This window comes from Colobus angolensis, unplaced genomic scaffold (genome assembly GCF_000951035.1).
Source record: "Colobus angolensis palliatus isolate OR3802 unplaced genomic scaffold, Cang.pa_1.0 Scaffold616, whole genome shotgun sequence".
In the NCBI taxonomy this organism is placed as follows: Eukaryota; Metazoa; Chordata; class Mammalia; order Primates; family Cercopithecidae; genus Colobus; species Colobus angolensis.
The window spans coordinates 30,829-47,268 of NW_012119777.1; the positions used below are offsets into that span (position 1 = coordinate 30,829).

The 16,440-nt window shown below is 38.6% G+C and overlaps 1 protein-coding gene across 2 annotated transcripts in view; it reads right to left on the bottom strand.

The window, feature by feature from the left end:
- Positions 1–1,367: 1,367 nt before the first annotated feature.
- Positions 1,368–16,440, bottom strand: part of TRIM22 (tripartite motif containing 22) — a 21,196-nt gene continuing 6,123 nt past the window's right edge. Inside the window, exons 2-8 of one of the 2 annotated variants that reach the window (XM_011963587.1) lie at positions 15,616–16,104; positions 14,929–15,024; positions 13,705–13,935; positions 5,475–5,497; positions 3,750–3,850; positions 3,422–3,448; positions 1,368–3,166 (exon numbers count right to left, since the gene is read on the bottom strand). In XM_011963587.1, the coding sequence (XP_011818977.1) occupies positions 2,571–3,166; positions 3,422–3,448; positions 3,750–3,850; positions 5,475–5,497; positions 13,705–13,935; positions 14,929–15,024; positions 15,616–16,038 (1,497 nt within the window). In that variant the 5' untranslated portion in view covers positions 16,039–16,104 and the 3' untranslated portion in view covers positions 1,368–2,570. The remainder of the gene's footprint in view (positions 3,167–3,421; positions 3,449–3,749; positions 3,851–5,474; positions 5,498–13,704; positions 13,936–14,928; positions 15,025–15,615; positions 16,105–16,440) is intronic. The other variant, XM_011963588.1, reaches the window with a different exon arrangement.

The window sequence follows — 16,440 nt, forward strand, 5'->3', positions numbered from 1 at the left end:
GGCCAGGCACGGTAGCTCACACCTGTAATCCCAGCACTTTGGGAGGCCACGGCATGCGAATCACCTGAGGTCAGCAGTTCGAGACCAGCCTAGCCAACATGGCGAAGCCCTATCTCTACTAAAAATACAAAAAAAAAAAAAAAATTAGCCAGATACGGTGGCACGTGCCTGTAATCCCAGCTATTCGGGAGGCTAAGGCAGGAGAATCACTTGAACCCAGGAGGCAGAGGTTGCAGTGAGTCGATATCATGCTGTTTTAGTGAGCCAAGGTCATCCCATTGCATTCCAGCCTGGGCAACAACAGCAAAACTCCATCTCAGAAAAAAAAAAGAAAAAAAAGAAAAATCTCTTTTTTATATTTGTACAGACTATCTTGGATAATGTTCATATGTGTATATATATTTATACATATTATATGTATCTATACCTGTATGTATAGATATATGAATGTGTATCCATGTTTATATCAATCTCAAGCCAGGAACTTTCACACTATTCCTCTTTCTTCAAAGTCCTACAAATCTTGATGTGAATTCTGTACAGTGGCATAACCTGTCCTAATTTATAATGAATACCTGATGGTTAATTTTACATGCTAATTTGACTGGCCATAGAGTGTCTGGATTAAACATTATTTCTGGTTCTATTTTTAAGAGTATGTCTGGTTTTATTTGTAAGGGTGTTTCTGAAAAAGATTAGCACCTGAATTGCTGGACTCAGTAATGTCTACCTCTCCAAAGCTTGCCTTCCCCCAAGTTGCTGGACATCATCTAATCCATAAAGGACCTGAGTAGGAGAAAGAGTCAAGGAATAAGATATTTGCTTCTTTTCCTGCCTCAGTGCTTGAGCTGAGACATGTCACCTCATCTTTTTCTGCCTTTGTACTGGCATGTATACCATCAGCTCCCTGGTTCTTAAGACTTCAGAGCCACACTGACTTATATCACCAGCTTTGTAGGTCTCTGGCTTCCAAATGGCAGATAATGGGAAGTCTTAGCCTTCATAATCAAGTGAGCCAATTCCTCATATATATATATATCCCTTATTGTTCTGTTTCTCTGAAGAACCCCGACTAATACAATATATTTCTTTAAGAATGTTTTGTGTCTTTGCTATCCTAGGTAGTTCTACTACTCATCCTGTGTTTGAAAAAAGACCTTAAAAAAAAGAAAAAAAAAGAAGAAAAGTACCTAGGATGATAAATGCAATGGTGCACTCAAGTGCTTCATTATGAGAAAAACATCTGAACAGCATAAGGTCGTCTCTTATCAAGGACAGCTGAGCCTAGACATGACCTTCTTTACTGGATATATGGAAACTCATATTACCTGCAGCCAGATTTTGGAAAGTGAAGAATGAGACTTCAGTAGAGCCAAGTATTGTTGTATTGAAGCAAAAAGAAAACAGAACAAAAACAAAAAATTGTTTCCCAAGACATTGAAATGGCTGACATTTTTTCAGTAATAATCAGAACAATATTTATTTTTATATTTAAAATTCATAGAAAAGTGTTTTACATTTAATAAAAGTTTGTTTCTCAAAGTTATCAGAGGAATTAGATACAGTCTTGAACACCAATATTAATTTGAGGAAAATACACCAAAAGCATTAAATAAGCTATTTAAGATCATAGAGCTTGTAAGTGAAAAGATAAAATTTGACCTCAGAAACTCTGAGCATTAAAAATCCACTATTAGTAAATAAATTACTATGGAATTCTTGCTTTAATTCTGTGATGAATATGGGGTGTCACTGGTAAACCAACACATTCTCAAGGATACATTATTTAGTGACAGATTCTTGTGTACTTTGCTAGATATGAGTTGACAAGTTTCTCTTTCTTCAATCTTTTAAGGGGCAGAGTAAATGAGGAAGAAAAGAGATTGCAAAGGAATTACAGTAATACTGTTCTTTCTATAGGAGGAATTAGATGTATTTCCCTTGCAAATACAAAAAAGTATATATTATTTACTACTAATGAAACCAAGATACTAGGAATAATAATGTACAAGCATCTCTTGCAAGAAAGGATAAGATTGTTACAAGTTAAACTGACTTCCTCAAATTTATATGTTGGAGTTTTTATTCCCAATACCTCCGAATACCTTATTTGGAAATAAGGTCTTTGTGGAGAATATAATGTTTTAATGATTTCATTAAGGCATTAGCGGTGGGCCCTGAGCCAGTATGACTGGTGTCTTAATGAAAAGAGAAAACCTGGGCACAGAGATGTACATACAGACAATGTGAAGAGTCACAGGAAGAAGATGCCGTCTACAAGGAGATGAGGCATGGAACAAAGCCCTTCCTTGCAGACCTCAGAAAGAACCAACTCTGCTGAAACCTAGATTTTGGATTTCCAGCCCACAGTACAACAATACAATTACAGTTTAAATCAGCAGTCTATGATACTTTGTTTTGGAAGCCCTAGCAAATGAATACAAAGACATTCTAAGTAAAAGAAGGGGAAAGAAAGGAAGAGATGGTCTCAGTGGAGATGAACTCAGGTGCAGAATCTGAGTCTCAGCACAAGGGCTACTATGCAGAAGTGGGTAAGGGAATGAGAACACTCAGGAGCTCGGTGGGCACAGGGTCATGGGGACTAGGCAGTTCCAAGGATTGAAATACGGATAAGCAGGTTGAGAAAAGCGACATCCAGAGAACTTGTAGATGAGTGCTCCATGGTTTGTGACATTGAAAAATGAAACAATGCCTGCCTCATAGTTTAGGAAAACCCCAACACGGCAGGGAGGCACAGCCATAAAGAGAGTCAAAACCTTGGGATCAGCAGAGGAGGAGTCCTCAAAAGCATTATATTCACATGTATTCTGTAATCCTATAACCCAGTAGCCATATTGAGGTCTGTATTTGGAATAAACATTTGCATAATTTACACTCGGATCAAAAACAAACCCAGAGCTCTTCCTTTTATTAGGACTACTTATTTTACTGTGTACGCCCAGGATCCAGGCAATCTTTCCAGACACATCTACTTCCCAGTAATATTTCCCTGAAGAGAAATATTGGCAGCCCAAGACACCAAAAGCAGAAAAATCACGTGGATTTGAATTCTTAAATGTGAGGGTGCGTACAGTTGCCACTTGTCTCTGATCCACAGAAACAGCAACATTCGGAGTGGCACTGTCTGGATTCAGCATCACGTCCACTGTAGAAAAAATTACAGAGTCAAGTGAAGAATATGGGATAGGTGTGTCTTATGGCATTGAGAAGAGACATATTGAAAGTGGAATTTGTGTCGATATCAAATGGAACTTGTGCTGATAGTCAGAGATTAGTAGGACATTTAAGAACTACAGGGTATAAGCATGTTTGGGGAGGAACACATGAGACTCAGATTATGAGTTCTAATAGTAACTACAATTCTGAAAGGAGGTGATTTGAAAACCCCATATCATCTTACCCCAGTAGCACTGGACATCTGTCAGCTCTGAAATGACAAAAGTTTCAGTGATGTTGTTAGAAGCAAATGAGTAAATACAGACACTTGTCTCTTCTCCAGAGTAGGGAAAGGAAAGAGGAATACTGGGATTCTATGCACTGGTGAATGAGAGGATAAATCAGACACCTGGCCATTCCCCCAAGATAGGACCACATCTACCGCACAGGATTTTCCTCCTTCTCTGGCCCACCTCCTCTCCTATATCCTAACCTAAAAAAACCACCTGCTTCCCTATTGAGCCCTGATACTAAGAAATCCACACTTACAGTCTTCCTCTGAATCCCCTTACCTTTGTGAACTTGCAATATCCTGCTGAGATCTGGTGCTTTGAATACACTCTTCAGTTTCTTGGAAACAGGTTTTGGCTTCTTCAGTGTCCAGCTTTCACTCCTAGTGATAACAAAAATTGATAACCTTTACAGCTTTGCCCTATTTCTCTCCATCCAAGATCAATGTCTCTTTCACCTTTCACCATACTTACTGATGCACTTGGACCCTCTTCCCTGAGGACAGTAGAGGTGAGACACCTGACACTGGAGCCCAGAGAAATGTGCTCAGGTCTACCTGTCTGCCCACTTCCCCGCTGTGTAACCTTGGGAAGGTCTTCACTCAAAGATGTTCACTTTCTCACTTTTAAAATGCAATAATTAACCAACCCCACGCTTTCTACCTCTTAAAAATGAATATAAAAATAGATAAAATAATAATGCTTTTTCTTTTTGAGATGGAGTCTCGCTCTGTCACCCAGGCTGGACCTCTTAAAAATGAATATGAAATTGGATAAAATAATAATGCTTTTTGTTTGTTTGTTTGTTTCTGTTTTGAGACAGTCTTACTCCATCGTCCGGGCTGAAGTATAGTGGCGCAACCTCGGTTCGCTGCATCCTTTGCCTCCCAGGTTCAAGCGATTCTCCTGCCTCAGCCTCCCAAGTAGCTGGGATTACAGGTGCCTGCCACCATATCCGGCTAATTTTTTTGTACTTTTGGTAGAGACGGGGTTTCACCATGTTGGCCAGGCTGGTTTTGAACTCCTAACATCAAGTGATCCGTCCACCTCGGTCTCCCAAAGTGCTAGGATTATAGGCGTGAGCCACCACACCCAGCCAATAATGCTTTTAAAAGATATCCCGTGCCTCTAAGAAACTTATTTAATATTTAGAAAAGTCATTGCCATCTCAGTGGGTCCACCAGGAAGAGGCCAGAGATGTGGGTTCCTAGACAGGTGGTCATTAAAGAGGCCACAGAATCTGTCTACTGAGTGGTTGAGAGATATCAAAATGGAATCCTATATTGAAGAGCTAAAGGATTTCCAAAATCTGTTATCCCAATATGAGACTTAGAGAATAATCTCTGAGGTTTCAAGTTCTTTGGAGAGAGAAGAAATTACGATGACCAAATTAATTAATAGTGGTCTGATTTTCATGTGTTTAAAAAACCTTTGATGCTGCCAAGTAGGTGGGCAATTTTAGACACAAGAATATTATTTTTTCCTACAAGATAGTAAAGTATGTGAACAAGAAAAGGTTATATTAGCACCAGGACCAAAGCCACTCTTCCTCAAGACGTGAATATATTATTTTAGAAATCTAAAAAGCACCACCTAGAAAGTTATTGTTTATTTTATTCTCAGGGAGGAAAATAAATACAAAGGCACTGTCTCTGGAAAATTTGGAGTCTGGCATATAAAGAGGGCAGACCCTCACTGCGATAAGACAGGCATCTATGCAATATGGAAACAACAGAGACAAAGGTTTGAATAAAGTGAGTGAAATCATGGGGTTCTGATATTGCAAACTCTTATTCCTAAGGCCTCCATTGGCCCTAACTCTGCGACCTCCCAACGCCTAAATTTCTTACAGTTGAAAATTTTAATCTGTGATTAGCAATTTGGGACAATTTAATACAGTTTCCTAGCCTTGTGATTTTTTATGTTGTTCTGATTGAAGGAAGATATCTCTCAGGACTATAATTCTCTTTTCAGACAAATGAGACTATATCTCTCTCCCACATATACCTTTTCATGACGTCAATCACATCCTGCGGAAAAGATAGAAAACATAAGTCAAGATAGGGTTGCCAGATTTAGAACATAAAAGTGGCTAGTTCAATTTGAATTTGAGATCAACAACACTTTTTTTGTTTTATGTATATGACCTTTGCAATATCTAAGATACTCTTATACTAAAACTATTACATTTCTTTTATCTGAAATTAAACTTAAACTGAGCATCCTGTATTTTGTCTAGCAATGCTTAAGAGTGATAAGCCCTCCTGTCTTACAAAGTTTTATCTACCTTCCTCCCCACACTCTTACTACCCCTGGATGTGGTGGGAATAAATAGTCACAGACTGGGGACGAAGTGTGGAGATAAGATTCAGACTGACCACTGCAGAGGACTCAGATGAGGGAGTTAGGAAGGTGCTGCAAGTATCTCAAGAAGGAATATATTTTAAAAAGAGGGAGAAACTCTAATATTTTTATACATTTTAATGAGATAACCTCATTAGTTGATTGTGTTTTTATTTTATACATCAACAGACACAAAATGGCAAAATATGTTTGCCAGATATTTTTTCAGGCTTTAGGGGTTCAATGATGAAAATTAATAATCAAAGTCCTTAAGAAGTGTGCTGTTGCCATGAGAGTAAAAGCAAGCAAGCAAGCATCTCAAGTAAAAGTTTGTCTGGCCTCCATGTACTCACTCTACATGCAACTAAACTCTACTGTAGGTGATCTCATCCATTTTTCAGTATGAAACAAGCCACAGGGGCAAGTAACTGAGTAGGTCTTAAATGTAACTTACTATTTCCCAACTATTTACACCCCACTGTCCAGAATAGTGTCAATATCGACTTAGTCATCATCTTAGAAACTATAAAATTTTATCCTGGATTCCAACATTTTATTAACCTAGACTAGTTTCCATTTTTAACTGTTTTTAGCTGTCTTTTCTTTCTCACCATGACCTTTATTTCCTTTATTTTTTTGAACAAGTATGTGCCAATGTATTTGGTCTCCCTGCTGTCTGATCTGACCTCCTTTATACCAACAAAGAATTGACCTCCAGTTGACTTCACATCCTCAGAAAAAGTTTCACTGCCTATATTAGCCTTTTTGTTGTTATAATGTCTGACAAAACCCAACTAAAACTGGTTTAAATTTTTAAAAAACAAATTCAAGGGGTCAAGTATAATTTTACTCATAGCTGGGTTTTTAAACTAAAATCTTGTCATCAGAATCTGGTTTTTCTTCTAAAAATTATATTTTATACCTATTATATTGACTTATTTTCAGATTAATTATGGCATCAGCTTGATTCTCTTGGTTTAAATTATTATCCCTGATATGATACCCATCAGAAAAGACAAATTCTCTTTTTACTCATGACAGTAAAATTCTAAGGCATGCAAACCATTGACCCCAATTGAGTCAAGTATATATCGTAAAATAATAACTGCAAGCTTGGTAAAAATATAAGAATTGGCTATAATGATTTGCCAGAACTGAGTAACATACATGCCTAATGCCACTAATTTTGTCTACTTTAACCAACTACAGGGAATGAGATAGGGTAGTGATGGTTCCTCAAAAGTTATTGTAAAGAAACAATCAAAAGGAATAGAGGTTGGACAAACAAATATTGTCCTCTATGGTCCATTCCTCAGCTGTCTGCCACCTCTTCACCCTTATTACCAAACTGTTTGCAAAAAATGGCACATTCCGCAGCTGTCTGCCACCTCTTCACCCTTATTACCAAACTGTTTCCAAAAAATGGCACAATATAATACAATGGCTACAATAACATTAAAAATAGATAATTTATACCATATAACCACTATAACTAAAAATAAATCAAAGACCTAAAGCTATAAAACTCCTAGAAGAAAAGGGGAAAATTGCATGACATTGGATTTGGTAGCTATTTGTTGGCTATGATATAAAAAGTAAAGCCAATGTGAGAAAAAAATAAACAAACAGAACTTTACCAAAATTAAACTTTGAAAAAATCACTCAAGTTACGAGAAACACTATGAAGAGAGTGGAAAGACAATCCACAGAATGGGAAAGCATAGTTACAAATCATATGTCTGATAAGGTATTAATATCCAGAATCTGTAAATGACTCCAACAATTCAACAAGAAAATCAACATCCATTCAGATAAAACCTCTCAACAAACTGGTAATAAAAGAGAACATCTGTTGGGGTCGGCGTGTTTCCTAAACAAAGGAATGAACACACAAGACAACACAAGAAGAGACAAACATGGCGGCCGCCCCGAACAACACGCTCCGCTTTATTTTATACCCTCGTTTGTGGAATGTTACCAAGTCACAAGACACATTGTTGTTTTTCTGACCTTTCTCTGACCTTCTGAATTTCCAAGATGTTTACATATAAACAAGCCCCCAGGGTCTGCTATTTGCAACTGAGGTCAGTCTTGTAGGCTCCTTTGTCCTCCCTGTTTGCAGAGGAGGAATGCCCAGCTTCATTTACAAGAGCGGGACTTATAATATTAATGGGGGAATGGCCTGCTTCGTTTGCAAGAGCAGGATTTATAATATTAATGGGGGAAATGGCCTGCTTCGTTTGCAAGAGCATATAGTCCTCTAGAAACATCCTCAAAACTGATAAGAAACATGTATAAGTAATATACAGCTAATATCATAATTAATAGTGAAAGTATGAATTACTTCCTCCTAAAATCAAGAAAAAGACTAGTGTGTGTGGTTTCACCACTACGGTCAACATTGTAGTGGAAGTTCTATCAAGTGCAATAAAAAAACACACACACAAACACACACAACAAAAAAAAAGAAAGACAAAAAAGAAAAAAGGAAAAATAAAAGGAAATAAGACATCTAGCATGGAAGAGAAGTAAAACTATATTTGTTTTGTAGAATGATTTATTTTCCTTTGCGTATATAACGAGTAGTGGAATTGCTGAGTCTAACAGTAGCTCTGTTTTAAGTTCTTTCAGAAATCTCCAGACTGCTTTCTACAATGGCTGAAATAATTTACATTTCTACCAACAGAGTACATGCTCCCATTACTCTGTAGCCTCACTAGCATCTCTTAACTTTTGACTTTATATTAATAGCCATTCTAACTGTTGTGAGATGGTATCTTGTTGTGATTTTGATTTGTATTTCTCTGTTATCAGCAGTGATGAGTATTTTTTCATATGTTTGTTGGCAGCCTGTATGTCTTCTTTTCATAAATGTCTGTTCATGATTTTGCCCATTTTTAATGGGACACTTTGTTTTTTTGCTTGCAAAGACATGGAATCAACCCGGATATCCATCAATGGTAGACTGGATAAACAAAATATGGTACATATACACCATGGAATACTACACAGCCGTAAAAAAGAATAAAATCATGTTCTTTGCAACATCGATGCAGCAGGAGGCCATAATCCTAAGCAAATTAACACAGGAACTGAAAATCAAGCACTGCATGTTCTCACTTACAAGTGGAAGCTAAATATTGAACATACATGGACATAAATATGGAAGTAATAGACACTGCAGGCTACACTAGGGGAGGGAGGAAGGGTGTGTGGGCTGAAAAACTACTGATTGGGTACTATGCTCATTACCTAGGTGATGGGATCTGTATCCTAAACCCTCAGCATCACACAATATTTGCATGTACAAACCTGTACATATACTCCCTGTATGTTAAATAAAAGTGAAAAATTTAAAATTAACTATATTTATTTACAGATAGCATGATTAGGTATGTAAATGATCTCAAAGAATATACACAGAAACACACAACTACTAAAATTAGTAAAAGTTTAGCATGTGGAATAAATATTAAAGTTTTGAAAGAATAAAACCCATGATTCAAGAATTTTATATTCAGAAATTTTGTCCTGCAATAATGAAGAAATACTTTGCCACAAATGTTAAAAGACGTTCGGGGGAAGAAAAGATTATATGTCTGAAATTCAGATCTTCACAAAGAGAGAAAGAGCACTGAAAAAGAAATAAAAGTAAAATAAAATATTTTATTTTTCTTATTCTCAACTAATATATAAGATAATGGTTTAAAGTAATAATATCAACAATGTAGCGGGTGATTACAGTTTATGGATAAGTGAAATGGATGACAGCAATGTTACTCAAGATTGAGGATACTCTGCTCTAAGGTACCTGCACTACATGTGAAGGGGTATAGTGTTATTTGTAAGTAGACTTAGATTAGCTGTAAATGTGTATTACAAACTCCAGAGCAAGCACTAAGCCTTTATATATATGTATAGTGTTATTTATATTTTTAAAATATATTTTCATATATTTATAAAATGTTTATTTTTTAATATTTTTATATTTCAATATATATGTATGTTTTATATTTACATATACCTTTATGTATATTAGTTATGTATATTACTAATACATAACTAATAAGCTAAGAGATGAAAGAAAATTGAATAATATGAAATACTCAATTGAATAACACAAAATAGTTAAAAGTAAAAGAGGGCAGAAAAAGAGAGGAAGGGAAAAAAAGCAAAGAACAAGTAGAGTAAATAGAAAACAGTCAAAAATGGTAGGCGTTTTAATTTTCTGGGATTGCTGTAACAAAGTAGCACAAACTATATGGTTTTTAAACAACTGAGATTTATTCTCTCACAGTTCTTGAATCTAGGTCCAAACTCAGGATATTGGTAATGTTTGTTCCTACTGTAATCCGTTCCATGCTTCCCTATTAGCTTCTGGTGGTTGCTGGTACACTGATTTTGGACTCTGGGCTTTCAGAACCATGAGACAATTTTTTTGGTATGTGATTTTTTTGTTTGTTTTTGGTTTTTTTCTTTTGGTTTTTTTTTTTTGAGACGGAGTCTCGCTCTGTCGCCCAGGCTGGAGTGCAGTGGCTGGATCTCAGCTCATTGCAAGCTCCGCCTCCCGGGTTTACGCCATTCTCCTGTCTCAGCCTCCCGAGTAGCTGGGACTACAGGCGCCCGTCACCTCGCCAGGCTAGTTTTTTGTATTTTTTAGTAGAGACGGGATTTCACCGTGTTAGCCAGGATGGTCTCGATCTCCTGACCTCGCGATCCACCCGTCTCGGCCTCCCAAAGTGCTGCAATTACAGGCTTGAGCCACCGCGCCCGGCCAGTATGTGGTTTTAAGTCACAAAGTTTGTGACAATTTCTTACAGCAGTCACAGGAAACGATTACCACTATAGTTGTACCCGAACAGCACACTATATATCAACTGATCTAAATGGCATTCTTAGAATATTCCATCTAATAGGCAAATATCTATTCTTCTCAAGCTCACACAGAAAATTAACCAAGCTATAACACATTCTATACCACAAAATACACTTTAACAAATGTAAACAACTGAACTCATACAAAATGTTTTCTTAGACGGCAATAGAATTTAACTAGTAATCAATAACCGATAGCTGCAATGCTCCAAAATATTAAGCAACACTTTAAAAATAGGCTTAGTTGGCTTTATTGGTAAATTGATGAATTCTACCAAAAGTTGGAGGAGGAAATTATCAAAATTCTCCCCAAATTTATTCAGAAAACGAAAGGAGATGGACTACTTTGTAACCCATTCTATGAGGTCAACATTACCCTAATCCAAAGCCAAGTAAAGACATTATGAGAAAGGAAAACCAAAAACCAGTATCTCTCATGAACACAGATGCAAAAATTATCAACAGTACATTAGTTAAACAAATCCAACAAAATATATACAAAAATTGTGCACCACAAGTAAGTGGAATTTATTCAATGTATGCAAGCTGGTTCAATCTTTGAAAATTGATTATGTAATCTACCACATCAATAAAGAAGAAAAATCATATGATTATATCAACTGAGGCAGAAAAGCTGTTATGACAAAATTCACACACTTCATGATAAAAACTCTCAGCAAACTAGGAATAAAGAGGAAGTTTCTCTGCCGGACGCACCTGACTGAAGTCAGGAGTCCGAAACCAGCCTGCCCAATATGACGAAACCCAGTATCTATTAAAAATACAAAAATTAACCGGGCGTGGTGGTGGGCGGCCTGTAATCCCAGCTGAGGCAGGAGAATCGCTTGAACCAGGGAGGCAGAGTTTGCAGGGAGCTGAGATCGTGCCACTGCACTCCAGCCTGGGTGAGAGAATGAGACTGCATCTCAAAAAAAAAAAAGAAAAAAGGAGGAAGTTTCTCAACTTTATTACAAATCTAAAAACAGAATGACTCCTATAGCTAACATCAGGAAGTGAGAGACTGGGTACTTTCCTCCTAAGGTCAGGAAAAAGGAAAGGATATCCCCTCTCTCCATGCCTACTGAACATTGTACTAGAAGTCCCAGTTAGTGCAATAAAATAAGTAAAGACACATGAAAACTATACAAACTGCTGGCCGGGCGTGGTGGCTAATGCCTGTAATCCTAGCACTTTGGGAGGCCAAGGTGGGTAGATTGCCTGAGCTCAAGAGTTCGAGACCAGCCTGGGCAACATAGTGAATCCCTGTCTTTACTAAAATGCAAAAAAAAATTTAGCCAGATGTGGTGCTGTGTGCTAGTCCCAGCTACTCGGGAGGTTAAGTAGGGGGAATTATTTGAATCCAGAAGGTGGAGGTTGCAGTGAGCTGAGATCATGCCAGTACACTCCAGCCTGGGTAACAGAGCAAGACTCCTTCTCCAAAAAAAAAACAGAAAAGAAAACTATACAAACTGCAAAGTATGAAATAATTAACTTTTTTCTCAGATGACATGATTCTCTATGTAGAAAATGCCAAAGAATTGATAATTTTAAAAAAACTCTTCTATGACTAATAAGTAATTATAGCAAGATTGCAATATACATGATTAAAATACTAAAGTTAATTTCTTTTCTATGTGCCAGCAACGAAGAATTGAAATGTGAAATAGAAAATATTACAATAGCACCAAAAATAAAAAATAGGATAAACTCTAAAAAGAGATGTACAGAATCTACATGTGGAAATAATAAGCTTTTCAGCAGTGTTAGTTTTTAGGAAAAAGCAAATTAAAACTACATTGAGATACCATTACGTTCCCACTAGAAAAGCTATAACTAAACAAAAAAAAAAAGAAGAAGAAGGAAATATCAAGTATTAAAAAGGATGTGAAGAACCTAGAAACTTTTTATATTGCTTTTTATAAGCTTTTATATTGTTACTCATCTAGAATGAGTAACGACTTTGGAAAACAGTACGACAACTTAAAAATTTTACATAAACTTGGCCGGGCGCGGTGGCTCAAGCCTGTAATCCCAGCACTTTGGGAGGCCGAGACGGGCGGATCACGAGGTCAGGAGATCAAGACCATCCTGGCTAACATGGTGAAACCCCGTCTCTACTAAAAATACAAAAAACTAGCCGGGCGAGGTGGCGGGCGCCTGTAGTCCCAGCTACTCCGGAGGCTGAGGCAGGAGAATGGCGTAAACCCGGGAGGCGGAGCTTGCAGTGAGCTGAGATCCAGCCACTGCACTCCAGCCTGGGCGACAGCGCAAGACTCCATCTCAAAAAAAAAAAAAAAAAAAAATTTAGATAAACTTAACATATAACACTTTTAAAATCTACTCAAGATAGATGAAAACATGTTTGTATGAGGACATGTAAGTGAGTGTTTACTGTAGCATTATTCATAATAGTCCCTAACTGGAAAATATTCATATAGCCACCAACTGGTGAATACATAAACATAATATGATATATTCAGATAATGGAATAGTATTAGCAATAAGAAAGAGCAAAATGCTGATACATACTGCAATATAAATAAACCTCAAAATATTATGCTAAATTAAAGATGCCAGATGCAAAAGACTACATGTTGTATAATTCAATTCACATTGAAAGGTCCAGAGAAGCCAATTATATACAGACAGAAAACAGATTGGCTGCCAGGAGGTGGAGGTAGAAGCAGATATTGACTGTAAACAGGCATGAGAAATGTTTTGGATGTGATGGGGAAGTTCTAAAACTGATTTGCTCGTGGTACAAAGAATCTTCTCTCCAAGCTCAAATTTTTACACTGCCTCTCATAAGTAAATAATGATGGGAATTTCCCTTGCCATTCATACACTTAATTATCTCTGTGATTCCTGAAATAATGGGCATAAAAGGGGCACTGCCGGGCCAAAGGGACCGTTTAATGTCACCACACAGAAGAAAGCCTAGAGACTGGGAAGGGAAGGAAAATCAGCCTCTGTGTTTTTCTCCTAGTCTCATATATAGGTGCTCCATCCCAAGTCTTACCTGCAGCATCTCTACTGACGACCCCCTCAACCTCCGCTGGAGATCTGAGATGAGCTTGCTGGCATCCTGCCTCTGCTGGACCAGCTGGTCTCTAGCTGCTGCCAGGTTATCCAGCACATTCACCTCACCTTCCTCCAGCTTTTGCAGCTCTTTCTGCTCCTCACTGTCCAAGATGACTCTCATTTCATTGAATCCTTTCAGAATCTTCTGTCTCTCAATCTGGATATAATTCTTGGGAATGAGAAGAGAAAGAGGCAGTCAGTCTGGCTGGCTGAAGGCCTGCTTTGTATGAGCCTGGGAGCCAAGATAAGAACTGTTTTCCTCAGGGAGTTCTCAGAAGGAATACGAGGCAAAACCCAACACACAATTTCTGGTGAAGCCATGCTTTTCTATTTTTTAACCGGAACTCCTTCCAAAGCAATACACTCAAGTCTTTTATTGAGGCCTAATCTGAGACAAAATGTGATGCTTGGGTGAGGCTTGGATTATAGACACCTATTCTGAACAACCTTGCCTTTCTTTCTCTTAAATCCCTCTACCTGGTCGGGCACAGTGGCTCACGCCTGCAATCCCAGCACTTTGGGAGGCAGAGGTGGGCGGATCACGAGGTCAGGAGATCAAGACCATCCTGGCTAGCATGGTGAAACCTCATCTCTACTGAAAATATAAAAAATTAGCCAGGTATGGTGGCACATGCCTGTAGTCCCAGCTACTTGGGAGGCTGAGGCAGGAGAATCGCTTGAACCAGGAAGGCAGAGGTTGCAGTGAGCCGAGATCACTCCACTGCACTCCAGCCTAGATGACAGAGGGAGACTCTGTCTAAAAAAAAAAAAAAAAAAAAAAAAAAAAAAAAAAAAAAAAAAAAAAAAAAAATTCCCCTACCCAAAGCACCTAAACAGGGAATCCTGGGTCTTTCCCCAGGTTGTTTACTGGAAGGATTGGAGCCTCAAACCTGATGGCACAAATGGAACACAGGATTCACAGGAAGCATTTTCACAGGTATTTCCCTCCATGCCTTCACTTCCAAATATTGTGTTGATTTACAATATGTCTGCTCTCCAGCCCCCAAACTCCAACAGGGGAGGAATTAAATGAGACCTAATCAAATGACTTCTATACTTGTTAAATCTAGCATAGCAAAGGGGAAGTGGTCTCCTTGTGATAGAGCCCAAGGTCCTGCCCAGATTCCTGTCTAATTATCCCTTAGGAGGTGTCTCCTCCTGCCTTCCAGATGGTTCTCTCTTGTCTGATGTCATCTTCCAGCTTCTCAGCTTCTTGATCCTCCTTTGTCAGCTTCTGCAGGGCTGCCTGCAGCTTTTCCTGTGAGAAAGAAATTATACCAGAGTAAAGTTTTGAGTTTTCTCAGCACCTGGATAGAGGATAGCAAGGAAGAAATCAGATGGCTCTCAGAAGGGACTAGTTTACAGAAACAGTGAGGCTGGTGATTAGAACCTATGGCATGGGGCAAAATCTGAGGAGATGAACGTATTCTTTATTACTGGATGATGGTAGTTGCCATCCCCTTATCAAGAGTAGCCTGATTCTTTTCCTAGAGAAAAAGCAGACCCTGCATTAAGGAAAGACTTCCTTTCATTGCCACTCTTGCCACATCTAACAAGACATGTTCCCAAAAACACCTTTCTTCTCTGAGGGGCAATTAGAGCTTATCTTACAAAGCAATTCTCCATTCATTCAACTTTTCCTTGCTAAAAATTTGTACTCTTTTAAATAAAAACATTGTGCAGCACTGTCCTTCAGGCTTCAGAAACTAAGCAAAGAGTTTGGAAAGAGATCACAGGGTTCTCAGTTCTATGGTGAAAAGGGGAATAAAGCAGGACAAAAAACTTGGAGATTTCACATCAGGTACCATCTTCTGCTCTCTGCTTTCTCTTCCTCTACCTTGGAGCCTACCTGACATTCCTTGACCACCTCGTTTATGCGGAATGTTTGGTGACCTTGGTGTTCCTGAGACAGTTCACAAACCCAGCAAATGACTTTTCCATCCTCCTTACAGAAGATCTGGAGTTTTTTTCCATGGTGCTCACAGATGTCTCTCTGCTGCCCCTCCTGTGGGCTCATCTTGACCTCCTTGACTCTCTCAACTATGTTGGCCAGATGCCGATTAGGTCGGAGCTTCCCAGGCTGGAATCTGCTCTGACACACAGGACAGCTGCTTTCTCCTCTTGAGATGGTCACTGACTCCTTGATCTTTGCAGTGATGCAGGTTTGGCAGAAACTGTGGCCACAATCTAGGCTCAGAGGTTCTGTCAGGAGCTCCAGGCAGATGGGGCAGGTCACCTCCTTCTCTATGTCTACCTTTACTGAGAAATCCATTGCACTGCTCCCTTGGCTTCTTTCTGTCTTGACTCTTGAACTTCTTGGTCAGAAAATCCTGCAGTGCTGGGAATGTTGAAGGGGACAGGGTAAGAAAAGCAGGAATAGAAAGAATACTGCTTTTACAGAGATTTAGAATAGGACAAAACATTAATATTTAACAGAGAAAGGAGAAAAGAAAGGCAAGAAGAATAAACCAATGACAGAATAAAACAGACTTTGCAGTAATTTGAAACACTTTATTCTTAATTTTTGTGTGTGTGTGTGTGACGGAGTCTCGCTTGTGGCCCAGACTGGAGTGCAGTGGCGCAATCTCGGCTCACTGCAAGCTCCGCCTCCCGGGTTCACGCCATTCTCCCGCCTCAGCCTCCAAGTAGCTGGGATTACAGGCGCCCGCCACCA